Genomic DNA, 16268 nt, shown 5'->3' with positions numbered 1-16268 from the left:
GCAGAATTCCTCACACTGCTGGCAATAATGAGCAATGAGATGGGTACACAGGAAAAAGCCACTTTTTAGTGGCAATTTAATACTGGGAAACCACTACATTTTTGGGAGATTGATACCAGTCCTTGCCCCCTAGAAATCAGAAACAGCAGCATCTGGAGGACCCTGTTAAGACTGCATCATTAATTTAAGGAATATTTTACTATTCATTGCATCAGCAGCAGGTTCAAATGCCTCATATCCAGCCCATAAGAAAGGAATTTAAATTTTAAATATTAATCCATGTTTTTAGAAACATTTTGCCATTTATAAGGAAATATTTTTATAGTTTAATAAGGGCTGGATTTTTATGTGCTTTTGTAGTACCATAGCTAAATAACATAAGCTGCCAAAATCTGTCATTTAACAGAGTATTGTTTATATTCTGAAATGCAGGTTAAAAATAGTATGTCGAGAACTGGTCATAGTTTAATTACCCAGAGTACACAAATTTTCCAGTTATTTCAGTCCAGAATACAGTTCCAGAAATATGCCTAGAAAACAGTAAATTTTCCTGGGAAAGATTCAGTCAGCAGTGGTTTTTTACTCTTCAGCATAGCCAGTCTAGTAGATTGCTACAGGTCTTTCTTATAAACTCTGTGCTTCTGTTAATGTAAGATACATCTTTTCTATGATAATTTACCAGCATAGTACTATCTGCAAAGTCTTCTTTGTAGATAGTAGACTCGGAATAGGGAGTTCCTTTTTTTCTTCTTCTTTTTCTCATAGTTTTTCTTGCTCTTCCTGGTATTCCCTTGGCATTTTTATGCCTAATGTGTTGTGAAATCTAATCAATTGCAATAATTAAAACATATTCTATGTGGAATAAATGCATAACTTTAATTACATAACAGTGTCTCAGACAAATAAAAGTTTTAGATTCTTACAGTAGAAGAAACCAAACTACTGTACTTTGCTGTAATTTTTTTTCACCAAGAACAGACTCATGCTTATAGATGAAATGGATAAAACACTAAAAATTCCAGGCTTCATGGACTGGAATATACTGCTATTTTTTTATTAAAATAGCTGGCAGACTTCAGGCTTGTGTATTACGAGCATGTGAATGAATGGCTGGAACAAACATATAGATGGTTGTTTTCAATAAAACACCCTGGGTGGCAACTCTGAACAGGAAAGTTTTGTGTTCAAGACCTATAAAATACATGTAGTTTTAGCAATGTCGCATTCACTGACTCACCTCTTTTCTAGGATCTTTTGTATGCTGGTGAACATTTAGTCATAAATTCCTCATGACAGACTGAAATGCCAGTGTATCCTAATTAAAATCAGTTTGATGACAATTGGGCAGATACGTTCTTACAGTTTTCTTTTCTTAATGAACAGTGCATGTCAAGTAATTGGGTCCTGGTATTATACAGCTTTTTCCAATGCTGTTATTTACATTCTGATGCTAGCCCTAGTGGGGCTCCATCAGCTTGACAGAAACTGCAAGCTCAACAATTCAGACCTCTGTCTTGTTCATTTGTTCTTTGAATTCTGAAAATATAATTACGTTATTGAGTATTTTAGGGAATTCAAGCCTGCATTAGCTATTTTGCAGTGATTTTGGTGACGTGGATAACCTAGTATACCTTATTTAAGCTTGTAGTTTTATTCCAGTGAAATCTGATAAAGGCACCTTTCACAATATTAAAGGCAGTTATTGCTCTCTTATAGTGTTGCCCTTTGTCTGTTTCTGTCCTAGCTATAGGACATCACAAATTTCATTAATTAGTCCTGCCCAGTTATGCAGTGTTATTGCCCTTATTCTTTACTAAGATTGTCTTCTTTTGCTGTTATGGGTAGCAAAATTTTAAAGGGATGTATAGCTGTCCTAAATAGGATAGATTAACCTAAGGATGTTCCTTGAATGGGCTATATGAAGAATGAAGACAGGTGGTCCACAACTCACTTGGCAGGAGAAATTAACAGATCTTTTTTCTCCAATAAATATGGTTTAAAAAAGAGAGAGAGAGAGACAGAAGTAGCACTGGTAGGGAGAAATACAAATAAATATGTTTGGAATAATTCAGAATATTAAAGGTGATACCTGTTCTGTACAATTAGTAGCTGGAAAAGGCCAAAGATAGCACATAAGTACAAGACCATGCCAAATACAGACCCTCACACCATGACCAATTTCAGTTTGTGCTTAAAGAGCTGAATTTTTGATTAGTAACCCATAGATAAAACAAGTTTACTGGAATTTTTCTCAAAGCTACATTGGGGTGGCCTTTCCATCTCTGTAGCCATTATCACCACTGTGACCAATTTCTCTGCATACACCCTTCACGCTTGCATTCTGCTTAGCTGCATTTCAGTCTTTTTCAGTGTTCCAGCAATTTTGTCAGACTTAGTGTGTTGTTGGAACATCACCAAGTGGATTTAACAGTACCATTTCTGAGAAATGAGAGTAAATGTTTTTATGAATGAGCTTCAACTGAGCTTTAAAGTAAGGAAAGGGGTCAACAAAACCTCTACCTTCGACTTCCAGAGGGCAGACTTTGGCCTGTTCAGAACACTGGTTCAGAGAGTTCAGAAACATTCTTAATAACAATGGGGTCCAGGAAGGCTGGACATACTTTTAGAAGGAAATCTTAAAGGCATAGGGGCAAGCCCTCCCTATGTGTCAAAAGACAAGCTAGCAGGGAAGAAGACCACCCTGGCTGAACAGGGAGCTTTCATAGGAACTCAGGAAAAAAAGAGAGTATATCATCTTTGGAAGAAGAAGCAGGCAAGTCAGAAAGAGTACAAAGATGTCATTAGGCCATGTAGAGAGAAAATTAGAAAGGAGAAGGCTCAGCTAGAACTCAATCTGGCCATTGCTGTGAAAGGTAATGAAAAGTGTTTTTATAAATACATCAACAACAAAAAGAGGGATATGGAAAATCTCCATCCTTTATTGGGTGCCGGAGGGAACATTGTCACCAAGGATGAGGAAAAGGTTGATGTACTTAATATCTTCTTTGCCTCATTCTTCAACAAAGATCATTTATCCTCAGGGCAACTGGCCCCCTGACCTGGTAGACAGGGACAGGGAAAATAATAGACCCTCTGCAATCTATGAGGAATCAGTTAGTGACCTGCTGAGTCACTCACAAGTCTATGGGGCCAGATGGAATGCACCTGAGGATACTTGGGAGAGAACTGGCAGAAGAACTTGCCAAGCCACTCTCCATCTTTTATCATCAGTCCTGGTTAACCAGGGAGGTCACAGATAGCTGGAGGTTATCCAGTGTGACACCTGTTTACAAGAAGGGTCAGAAGATGATCCAGGGAACTATGGGCCTGTGAACCTGACCTCAGTGCCAGGAAGGTTATGGAACAGATCATCTTGAGTGTGATCACATGGCATGTACAGGGCAACCAGGGGATCAGGCCCAGCCAGTAGAGGTTTAGGGAAGGCAAGTCCTGTTTGACCAAGTTGATCTCCTTCTAGGAGCGGGTGACCTGGCTAGTGGATGAGGGAAAAGCTGTGGATGTTGTCTACCTGCACTTCAGTAAAGCCTTTGATACTGTCCCCTACAGCATTCTCCTGGAGAAGGTGGCAGCCCATGGCTTGGACAGGTGTACTCTTTGCTGGGTTAAGAACTGGTTGGATGTCCAGGCCTGGGTAGAGGTGATGAAGGATGCTACATCCAGCTGGCATCCTGTCACTAGTGGGATTTCCCAAGGCTTAGTATTGAGGCCAGTCCTGTTTAATGTCTTCATCAATGATCTGGACGTAGGGATCAAGTACTCCCTAAGTTTGCAGTCAACACTATGTTGGATGGGAGTGTTGATCTGCTGGAGGGTAGAAAGGCTCTGCAGAGGGATCTGGACAGGCTGGATTGATGGGCTGAAGCCAACTGTATGAGGTTCAGCAAGGCCAAGTGCCAGGTCCTACACTTTGGCCAGAATCCCATGTAGTGCTACAGGCTTGGGGAACAGTGGCTGGAAAGTGGCCGAGTGGAAAAGGACATGGGAGTGCTGCTTAGCAGCCATTTGAGCACAAGCCAGTAGTGTGCCCAGGTCATCAAAAGGCCAGTGGTATCATGACTTGGATCAGAAATAGTGTGGCCAGAAGGACAAGGGCAGTGATTGTCCCCCTGTACTCAGCACTGGTGAGGCCACACCTCAAGTGCTGTGTCCTGTTCTGGGCCCCTCACTACAAGAAAGATGTTGAGGTGCTGGAGCATGTCCAGAGAAGGGCAACAGAGCTGGTGATGAGACTGGAGCACAAGTCCTATGAGGAGTGGCTGAGGAAGCTGGAGTTTTTCAACCTGGAGTAAAGGAGAGTCAGGGGAGACCTCATCACTCTCTACAGCTACCTGTAGGAGTAGGTTGGAGGAGGAGGTTGCAGCAAGGAGGTTGCAGCAAGGTGAGGGCTGGAGTCTTTTCCCAGGCAACCAGTGATGGGACAAGAGGAAATGGCCTCAAGCTGTGCCAGGGGAGGTTCAGCTTGGACATCAGGAAGAATTTCTTCACTGAAAGGGTTGTCAGGCATTGGAACAGGCTGCCTAGAGAATCACCATCCCTTGATGTGTTCAAGAAATTACTAGCATGGCACTTAGTGGCATGGTGGTGTTTGGTCAAAGGTTGGACTTGATGATCTTGGAGATGTTTTCTGACCTTAATGTTTCTAGGATTCTATGATTCTATGAAAATAAGTAACAAAATTTATCAGAAAACCTATATCCTTAGGCAAATCAAAACTTCATTTCTAGGAAGCAATTTTGTACTTACACATTTTAATAATGATGAGAAACTGAATTCTCCTTCATACTACTTTCTTTTTAACATCTTGCTCTCAACCTAATTCAGGGCCAATGCCTTCAATTCTTGCAGCATCTGAAATTTTTTTAGATATGACAATTAGGCAGGACTAGTCTCCTGAACAATAATTCTTGTTTATTCTTCTTAACTTTGACTTTCAGCTCGTAAATTTATGCTTGTTTAGAAAGGTGTGCACTATGTAGTACTAAATTAACAGCTTAAACACAGTCATTCCCAATCAATTCTCTGCACTGTGTAAAGTTTTACATAATTACAATTAATGCAGAAAATTAATAATGTTCATCACATTAGCAGGAACTATATATTCACTTGGTAACATGCAATAATAAATATCACCTCCTACTGTAATTTTAAAATGGTAAGACCAGTCATAGCTTGCTTTCTGAAATGAATTGGTTTACTGCAGGCAGTAAAGCAATCAGGTTTTGACCATGTTTGAGATGATTCTAATGTTTTCTCTCTGTGCAAAACTCAAAACAATAAAAAAAAATAATAAATGTAGTAGCCAAAGCACCTTCCACCATTCTGTGTTTATTTGACACATGCATATTTGAAAGGATTTAAGCAAGCCCTGACAAGTACATTTCTATCAGTCTAACCAAAATATTGTTCATTTTGTTTTACAGATTTTGGCCATTGTATCCATTCTGTTCATCGTACTGTCCACTATTGCTTTGTCTCTTAACACATTGCCAGAGCTGCAAGAAATAGATGAATTTGGGCAGCCAAATGACAACCCTCAGCTAGCGCACGTTGAAGCTGTGTGTATTGCTTGGTTTACCATGGAGTACCTTTTGCGTTTTCTGTCCTCACCAAATAAGTGGAAGTTCTTCAAAGGCCCATTAAATGTCATTGACTTACTGGCTATCTTGCCATACTATGTCACCATTTTCCTCACGGAGTCCAATAAAAGTGTCCTGCAGTTCCAAAACGTCAGACGTGTGGTTCAGATATTTCGTATTATGAGGATCCTAAGGATTCTTAAGCTTGCCAGGCATTCAACAGGCCTTCAGTCTTTAGGTTTTACACTCAGGCGGAGTTACAATGAATTAGGCTTGTTGATATTATTTTTAGCCATGGGAATAATGATATTTTCAAGTCTTGTATTCTTTGCTGAAAAGGATGAGGATGCTACAAAATTTACAAGTATCCCTGCATCATTCTGGTGGGCAACAATCACTATGACTACTGTAGGATATGGTGACATTTATCCTAAGACCTTATTAGGTAAAATAGTTGGAGGACTTTGCTGTATCGCTGGAGTGCTGGTCATAGCCCTGCCCATACCAATTATTGTGAACAATTTCTCAGAGTTTTATAAGGAGCAGAAAAGACAGGAGAAGGCAATTAAGAGGAGAGAAGCACTTGAGCGAGCTAAAAGGAATGGCAGTATTGTCTCCATGAATCTTAAAGATGCCTTTGCTCGCAGTATGGAAATGATAGATGTAGCAGTAGATTCAGGTAAGCTTGGAGAAGCAGTCAATCCAAAGGAGACATCTGATGATAACCACCTCTCCCCAAGCCGGTGGAAATGGGCTAGGAGGACAATGTCTGAAACAAGCTCAAACAAATCTTATGAGAACAAGTACCAAGAAGTTAGTCAACAAGACTCCCATGAGCAATTAAACAATGCTGCAGCATCCTCCAGCCCTCAGCACCTCAGTGCCCAAAAACTGGAGATGTTGTATAATGAAATTACTAAAACTCAGTCTCAGCCTAATCTTAATGCTGGTTACCAAGACCAGTCTGCAAAGCCACCCATGTATGAAGAAGAAATAGAAATGGAAGAAGTTTCAGGTCAGAGAGATCAGTTACCAACTGGACCTACGGACATCGTAATGGACATGAGAAGCACATCCAGTATCGACAGTTTTGCCAGTTGTGCAACTGACTTCACAGAAACAGAGAGGTCTCCCCTCTCTCTGTTTCCTGGCTCTCACTTGCAAATGAGATTTCCAACTGATGCTGTTAACCTGGAAGAAAACCAAAGAGCAAGGAGTTCTCAGTTTATACCATTTGCAAAAGACAGAGGATTTTCTCCAACCGAAGTCACCTTTGACTATAATCCAATCAACAGAGCTGTTATCAGTGATGGCAGTGGGTCCCAAACTGTTTTACATGGTCATTTGCATTTTGACCCTTCCATGGAAAGCCCCAAAAGTTCCCTGAAAGGTAGCAACCCATTAAAATCTAGATCCCTTAAAGTTAATTTTAAAGACAATAGAGGTGGTGCTCCACAAACTCCACCGAGCACTGCAAGGCCACTGCCAGTGACAGCAGGAGCAGACTTCACACAGGCCACCCCCCAGCACATCAGCACCATTCTCCTAGAAGAAAATTCCCCACAAGGTGAACGACCTGTACTTGGTGCTGATGCATCTGCACTTTGTCAGGGACCTGTTAAAAGATCATCCCCTCTCTTTCCCAAGCAAAAGATTTTCACTTTTCCTTCAAAAGAGAGAAGGAGCTTCACTGAAATAGACACTGGAGAAGAAGAAGAGTTTATGGAGTTACATGGTATGAAACATGAAAAACAACAGGATATCAAGACAAATTGCTGTGGGGATAAACGCAGTAATGGCAACAATTTAACAGAGGAGCCACAGGTCAGCTCTTCACCCAAAAGCATGAGCCACAACTGTACTCAAGACATTTACCATGCTGTGGGTGAGGTAAAGCCAGACAGTAACCAAGAAGGTCACAAAATGGAAAACCATTTATTTGCCCCAGAAATTCATTCAAGTCCAGGAGAAACTGGTTATTGTCCCACACGTGAAACTAGCATGTGACTAGTTACAGAAGCAATAAAAATACCTTTTCTTAAAACACTGTTAGTAATGCCTATTAACTAAAACATGGAAAGCCTCAACAAAAGTGCATAAAATGTTATTTTTGCATGGCATGAAGAGTTGTTTAGTTTAAGTACTGTTTAATTTAAAAAAAAAAGACTGCTTTTTGTAACAAACTGAAAAAAAACAGAAAAAATGACTCAAGAATGGTGAATAAAATAAAGAGAGCTCTGTTAGGAGCCAGTGTTCTGCAACATCTGACATTTTTGATCCTTTCACTTACGATTGTAGACAGGTTTTGAACTCTTTTAACTTTTTTTTTCTTGGTTACAATGAATTTTAGAATTTGCACATGAAAGGATGAAATGTCAATGCATGCATTCATAAAGATGTGAAACAAGGTGCTTTGAGCTCGCAAAATGCATATATTTGTAAATAGTTGGGGGTTGGGGGTACGGCTACTGTTAACAAGGATTTATGGAAAAAGCATTTCCTGGGACACAGGTACTTCCTTCACAGCGTGCTGCCTGGAGGTTTTGTACAGACTTATGTTGCAAAATTGCAACTTCTACTTAAAGCATCTCACGTATCTTGCTTTCTGTTAAAAAGCTCATGAGTATATCTGTTAATTAATGACTACAGTATTTTAGTTTATCTGTGCTGTAAATCATGATAGTTTTTTTATTTGCATAACTTCAGTTATTGCATTTGTCGGTTTAATTAATGATCCTGAGGAAAAGAAAAGATTTAATGACCAGAACTTGAAGTATTTGATATTTTTATAGAAAACTGCCAACATTTCATAACTGAAGAAAAAGTTCCATTTTAAAATTTACACACCATAGTTATTTCTGTGGCAATAAATAGTGCCAAATGGCTATACAGATATATTATACAAAAGTTTTCAATATCTTGGAATATAATTTGGTATTTCCACATTCACTTTTTTTCCTTTGATTTAACACTTTTTGCTTCTACATGATCTTTGAGCTCTCTTTCCTTTTGTTTTACGTGCAGTGCTCATACTTCAGTAATGGCAATGTTGTTGAAGCCATTATGGTGTAAGGACATAAGAGACAAGTTTTGTAGGGGGAAGTGGTACCTTTTGTTGTCATGAATCATATAGCTGAAGACAAACAGGCTTCAAGTATATGTGATTTGCCCCAGGTCTTCCATACCCCAAAGCTTGTCTGTGGTTTTGAGTTCAGTGATTTGAACTGACAGAAGATATCACTTGATTCACCAACTTTGCCTCAACCCATCCTTCCATTGTTGTTCCAAATCGGAGTATAGGTTTTCTGCTATACTTAAATAAAGGGAAATGTCAATCAGTCTTTTGACAACTACCAAAGCATCTTTGGTTTCTCTGACTTCTCCAGCTTTGTAAAAGAAAGATGCTGAACCAAAGCCTTCATTACAAAGTACCCATCTGTCTGAAAAAAAGCTATTTTTTATTTTATCCAGCATCCTTAACTTCCTATGCTATAATATAAAAAAAACTTATAGATTGCTTTAATTCCCAAAATAATAAAAAGCTTATTCAATTCATGAATTCTAATCATAAGCAAATGTATGCAGTTACACAGGCACATCCTGCAAAATATTCCCCTTTTTTTTCTTAGGAAGCCTTAAAAGCACTTTAGACCAACCAATGCATGGTTTGGAACGCCAGGCTTCTACTTACCATAGTGGATCTAGGTTAATTTTTACTCATCTCTCATTTTCTGTCACTTAAATAAGTAGCAACCACGCACCTAATGCATTTAATGTAAAGGAGCAATCATTTTTCTTGCAACATTGCCCTTTGATTGAAATGGCTGGACTGATGTCACAGACCTCACTCAAGCCAGCCCCATGGAAAAGAGGTGAGTTTGAAGAGCCCCAAAATAAGGATCCTGGTGCCTGGGCCTAACAATGACCACAGCACTATCATTTGGTTTAAAAAAAAAAGTTTTCCATATTTCCATAAGTTTTCTAATGTCTGTAACAAGATAATATTAAAGTGTCTCTTCAGTCATTTGAATAACTGGGAATATAATAGGGTTTTTTCAAAAATTATCTGGTCATTAATTCTCAAAATAGATTTTTTCTTTAGTTGCAGTTCATTGCAACTTATTGCTGCATTCAGTTTTGTGTATTCATATGGCATTCTGCGTAATATTTTTCAATCATGTTGTGTCTCGCTGTCCCAAAATTTAGCTCTTGATATTTTATAGTCATTAATCTTCTATATTTATTTTTTAGTTCCTGGATATTTTCGGTGACTGAAACCAAATGCCAGTCAATTTTTATATGCCTGAAGTGTTGGTTTGTATTTTCTATGTGCAGTTTTATGAAATCACATGGGCCTGTTCAGTCTGCCTTTACATCCTAGTGAACTATTGAAGTCCAAATTAAGACCAAATGGGACCTGGTTCCATACTCTGGATCCACAGAAAATTCTCTTTCAAGACAATGATGGTGTTCTGGCAAGATTGAGGTTTGTGTCCTTCTTCTCCCAGGTGACCCTTAACACTTCGGAAAAGCCCCCTCAGACCTGTGCCACTTGATGGAAAGGAAGGAGTCCAGCCATAGGGATTGTATTGCAGGAACAGATTTGATTCCTTAAGCTCTTCTGAGCTAAACTTTATGCAAAGTTTATTCTGCCCTATTAAAATCACAAAAAATTCGAAAGTGGTAAAATTAAGGCCTCAATCCTTGTGCAGATGAATTTCCCCTCAAACTGATGGGAGCCTGGTGGAAAAAGGGACTGACTGAAATATAAATGAGGATGGCAAAACTCTCTTCCTCTTGATGAAAATCAACAGGAGCTTTAACTATATAAATCAGATGAAAGACCAGGCCCTTATTGGCCTCTGTATTTTAAATGTTTTCAGAGAAGCACAGTTATTTTGAAGCAAAAGAAATGTAATTCATTTTATTAACAGATGATTTTTTTTTTAAATCTTGGAGGCAAAATGATTGAGCTTTAGAAGTACTTTTGGTATAATTTCATTATATACTTTTGACTATGCTGAATACTATTTCCAGAAGCACAGTTTTCGACATATAGTTTTTCCAGTCTTGACTGCATATACAGGATCCCTTTCTGGATACCTAGTTCATGCATAATTCCTGATTAAAACATCTACTTGAGCAGTTGCAGGACTGGACCTAGATTTCAATCCAGTACAGCAGGTGTAAGAAGTGCAATCCAGGAACATTTCATTCATCGTGAATTGATATGCAGCAAATTATGCAAAATTACGCAAGTATATTTTTCTGGTTTTCTAAAACTTTGAAGACATTTCAGACATATTACCCATTCACCACAGTAAGGGGAGAATGTGTTTGAGTTCTGGAGTCAGTCTCCAATTTCAGCTGTGTGATTTCAAAACAACTTAAGGAGTCTTAGGAAGAAGTGACTCCTCTGTGCACCTGAAAGGGGTCTGATTCCTCATATCACTGGAAAATAAAGAATGTTCAGGGACATAGTTTTGCAATTAATCTATTTTTATATTTTTTATGAACTGCAGAATCCTGAATCAAAGTTTTAATTCCTTTTCAATGATGAAATCAAATGCACCTATTTAAAAAATGTTCACAGAGTAATTAGAACAGTTTTTGAGTAATAGTCACATTAATTCAAATCTGGGTGGGATGGGGGCAATAATATATCGCACAAACTGCAAAGGAAGTTCCTACAGGAAAGCTGTTTACAGGGGAAGCATACAGTGTAATGTAAAGAATGTAACATGGTGTAGGAAGTTTTTGCACTACAGAATTTATATGAAATACACTTTTTTAAATGAAAACACAAAAGGCCTTTTAATGCTACATTGTATAGAACATAGGAGCCTCTGTGCTAATGCAGCAATCTAATGCACTGTGTCCTCACTTCACAATTGGTCTCAAAATTCAAACATTATTCATTTTAGAGAGGTGATATCTGATCTAATACTAGAGCAACTGACTTCAAGAGCTTTTTAGCACACTATTACATAACCCAAAGTCTGTACAGACAGTTGTATTTTTACCTATAACATTCATAAATCAAATTGACAATTGGATTCTGGAGTCATTTCCTAACAGGTAACACCTGGCAACATATTTATATTCCTTGGAAAATAAGTTCTTTTAAAAGCAGACCTCTTCCCCTGCATGTTGACTGAGCTTCTGTTTCCTTCAAGGTTTACCTTCAAATTATTTAATGAACTCCTTCAACCTCATCTCTAAACCACAGTCCAGTACAAAACCAGTTGTCTTTTTGAAGCTCTATTGCAAATACATTCAGACTAGTAAAAATATCCAGGGCTTACCTGACCGGCTTTTTCATTCAAATAGCTTTTTAATCACTTGGATAGAAAATAAAGTTTAATATTTTGATCATGCAAAAAATATTTTAAAGGCAAAAAAATGCAATATGCCTCTTTTTTCAAAGTAGCCAGCACAGATTGAGCAAGAAATGCAAACACAGCAAAGGGGGAAGAAGGGCAGAAAACTGTAAGTAAACAAGGCATATTTTAGTAAACTATGTAAAAAAAGAGATATAATAAATCATGTATACAATACTTCTTTTTCGCACTTAACGAGGAAGAATGTCAGTAGCAAAAGATTTAATTCCAGTCCAGCTCCATCTTAATTTTTATCCTAGAACCAACAGGTCTCTACTGAGGTTTTCAGTGATGCTATTACCCACTCACCTGCCACATGAACATCTGGTCTGTAATAATTTTTCAGACCTTCCTGAAAAAGAAGATACTATGTATTGTTATCTTTGTTGCTCTTTGGATCTCTTCCCATTGCCATCCAAATACCAATCTTCTCTTCTTCTTGGGAGCAGTCAGAAGGCAACGCACCCAAGATGATGATGTGTGTCTTGACAGGAAAGTGTTTTGGTAGTCTGGTGCAAATAGCCAGATGAACTCTGTTGCATTTGCACCAAGGAACAAGAACTAATTTGTCACTTCTTTCTGTTATTGTTCTAGCCATACCATCTCACAGCTTCACATTTTCTAGTTTTAAAGTGCTCTGAATCCTACAGTGTCCCCCACAGTGTCCCCATGCTCCATGCAAGATGTTTCAGTGTTCTTGCAAGAACTTTTGTAAAAGCAGTTGACTGGTAAATGCTATTAAGAGAGCCATTGGTCTAAGTGTGAATATTTGTCTCTTGTCCAATCTGTTTTTACTACTTAGCAGTACTCATTTTAAACTCCAGCTGAAATGCTTTCTAAAACAAATCAGGTGTTCTGGGAGCCAAACCCTTTGCAGGTCCTCTATCAGTTTCCTTACCAAAGAAAGGTTAGGTGACTGGCAGGCAAAAATGAAAGACAAAATTGTTTGCATCATGTGATGTTTTCTTGTTCAGTGATCATACACCACAGGACATCTGCTGGTGAGGTAATGTACTTGTCTTTGTATTTATTTTGTGGCAGGTTTAAGCAGTATTTTTTGAAAATGTTGTGTTATGATATTTAGGAAGTATTACCCTTTAGTACAATGGAGATTTCTTCCAAAACAGCAGTGATACCTTATAGTCCTACATTATTATTGATTACTATTGAATTTTCTTTTTTGACACCTAACACAGATCCAGATGAATGCCATTTGGAACAAGGAAGTAGCAGACAAATATTAGTGCTCTTTTTACTTAAAAGTAGCTAAAGAACATGGTATTAGCTAACATTTAATCCAAAAGAAGATAAGATTATCCCAATTAAACCTATCAACAGAATGGTGATCTGTCATTACCTTAGACATTGACTGTAGTCCTGTGATTAATGTGAACCCTGAATCTAAGAGCAGTCTGTGTGATTAATTTCATTAGGGTAATTTTTTAACTCAAATAAGTATTTAAATACATATTCAACATCAGCAGGAGTGAAGTACACTTCTAAACCTGGAATTCTATGGCTATGTTTACACTGGCATCTTAGTGGAAATCAGGAGAGCTCTCCCGACATGAATCTCTCAGCTATCCCTGCTTTTCATGCTTTGGTTCACATCACAGAGCAATCCTGGACCATGCAAACTGGATTACTTTTAGATGAAGCTGAACCAGAAAACTTCTTCCATGAGGGCATCTACTGTGCTGCAACCAGGATGAAGCATTCAGGCCCTGGCACCAGAGGAGACCTAGTCCAAAATTGTATCCCAGTATGTGTAGTATAAATTGTCAGCACAAACTCTTTTCCTCAACAAATCTGCTTGTATTGTACTACTTGCTAACGTAGACATAGACTGTCTCACCCATGGTGACTATCTCCAGTCCATGTAGTCTTGGCTAAATCCCTTATTCAAGCAGATTTTGTCATTGTCATCAGTAGTATTGCATAAAAAGAGCAATATATAGCCAAAGATGAAATTGTCTCTGGTGTGTTCTCCAGCTTAGCCCAGGTGGAATCATTCAAACAATAAATTCTTGATAACCTTTGGATAGTTGAGGTTTGGAGTTTGGACCAAACTCTTACATACTGCATAGTTCTACAGTCAGTTTAGTCTAAAGTTGGTGTTATATTTGATGAAGACAGTACTGACAACACTAGACTGACTTACTCCAGAATCAGTGGAATTATTAAACTGACTGCAAGTAGCCCTATTTCACTTAACAGTAACTCTTACTTTATATGGTATGAATAAAAGCAAATGGCTGCACAGTGATGGAGGATCAGAAGCCCAGCTTGAGTATTTTGTGCCTATCTGCAATGTCTAGATATCTTTCCATTTGGATCACAGTTTAAATTTATTTAAATTGAGGAACTAGTAGGGGTTTGATTGTGTGCTGAGTTGCTCTGATGTCTAGGACATACTTTGTAAAAAGTAATGCAAGAAACAAAAAGCCTATTCCTTTTCTTACCTTTTTTAATGATTTCAAGGTGAAGGACATAAGTTTTAGTGATATTTTTGCTCTAAGTTTTGCTCAGATAGCATCTCTCAGTGGAGGTTCAGAATACAAAACACTTATGCCTGTTCTTGAAGTCCTTAAGCAGAATGCCAATGGGAATTCTGCCTGTATAAAACTGAAGGATGGAGCAATATATTATAGCATTAGGCAAAAGGAACAGTTTGTAACATGTTATAAAGTGGGGGAAAAAAAAAACAAACACTTTTGGGGACAATCATGGGTTCTTCTGCTAGGATGCAGAGTTCTGGATTTATACCTCTAAATTTTTAGAGTTCTGAAGAGTTTTACCTATATGACTCTTTCAAAAGTCAAAGGAGCCATGCGGATAAGATGAAACATGGAGGGATTAGTGTACAAAGAAGCTGAGCATTGAATACATAGCCTATTGCTTTAAGATCACTGTAAATATCAACTAAAAATGTGTACTAATTCATGTTTATACATTATTACTGTGTTAGTTTCATAGATACAGTAGCATGACTATTATTAGTTTTATTGAGTTTAATGAACTTTACTTTGTATTCCTCTGTGAATGCTCTGAATGCTGCAAACAAAAAAAGCACAACAGTATTTTTTCAAGTTCTCTTGGGGCGTAGTAGTGTCTTCACTATTGTTCAGTTTTACAGATTTAGCAACATTTCATCATAAATTGCTATGTTATTAACATATCTTTCTTTAAAAGTACTGTCACTAGGAGATAAAAGCATATGTGATAAGTCTTGTCTAATCTCATTCATCTGCCTTTACAAAATGCCCCAGACATTTTGTGGGAGAATATGCTGCTTTTGCTTCATGCGTTGTTTGTATTTGGGGGTGGGGCAGGGGAATAATAGGGCATTTTGCAATGGTAATTGCATCAAACATGCTTTTTTCATTATTATTGTATTTGTTAGAAACATTTTGATTTAGTTTCTTTCTGTAGATAAAACTTTGGCAATAGCTTTATTTTTTCAACTAATCATTTGATTTCACTAGACTAATAACTTCTCACATTTAGTGATATTCGTATCAATGTCTCCATATCAGCTGCATTTTAACTTCATAAGAAAGGAAATGTGATTATTATTTTTGTCATAATAGATTTTGCTGATCAACTAAATATTTCTGCACCAATCTACATATTAATATGCATGTTGTAGTCTGTACAATTGTTCAACATCAAAATATCTGTTTAATTTATGTCAATTGTCTGTAAAATAAATGCATTGTTCTCCATTTCAGTCTGATAGAACAAGCAGGATAGTAAATAAATGTGTAAATTAATCATCTGTGTCTCATTTCAGTTCTCGTCATGAAACCACTTTACATTGAACATTGCATATATACCAAAATAATAACCCATAGTGTCTTCAGATTTCATTACTTAACATTATGAAGGGATCTCTGGCAGACAATATGTACAGAAATAAATCACTTGGCTATGCAAATAAAGTCAGAATCCATTTTTTTTAATTAAATGCAATGCTTCTAAGCCTTTTTTTCCCTCTCTGTTCAGAATTACTGCTAATTATTACTTGCACTGTCATAGATACAAAACCTCAAATGACTTTACAAGGGTGACTAAACAGGATGGAAAGCAGAAGCATGGAAATATGTAGTAGTCTTTTTTTGGCCAGTCAGACTTAGGTACCTCAGCCTAACATTTGGACATAGTGGATAAACAAATAAGGAACAACCTAGCTTAGACCCCATCACCTTCTTGCCTAAAGTGGACCAATTTTAAAATAGGCCAAAATCTGTAAGAGAAAATTTAAGTTGTAGTGGTGGTTATTTTACTCCTT

At 37.7% G+C, this 16268-nt stretch overlaps 1 protein-coding gene across 1 annotated transcript in view; it reads left to right on the top strand.

Annotated features, from left to right (window-relative positions):
• Positions 1-11967, top strand: part of KCNB2 (potassium voltage-gated channel subfamily B member 2) — a 198842-nt gene extending 186875 nt beyond the window's left edge. Inside the window, exon 3 of the mRNA XM_027695766.1 lies at positions 5442-11967. Within this exon, the coding sequence (XP_027551567.1) occupies positions 5442-7604 (2163 nt within the window). The 3' untranslated portion in view covers positions 7605-11967. The remainder of the gene's footprint in view (positions 1-5441) is intronic.
• The last annotated feature ends 4301 nt before the right edge of the window (positions 11968-16268 follow it).

Source organism: Neopelma chrysocephalum, unplaced genomic scaffold (assembly GCF_003984885.1).
Source record: "Neopelma chrysocephalum unplaced genomic scaffold, ASM398488v2 Primary Assembly neopelma1_22, whole genome shotgun sequence".
In the NCBI taxonomy this organism is placed as follows: domain Eukaryota; kingdom Metazoa; phylum Chordata; class Aves; order Passeriformes; family Pipridae; genus Neopelma; species Neopelma chrysocephalum.
Note: the sequence above shows the minus strand (reverse complement) of the source record. Positions and strands in the feature narration are given on the sequence as shown.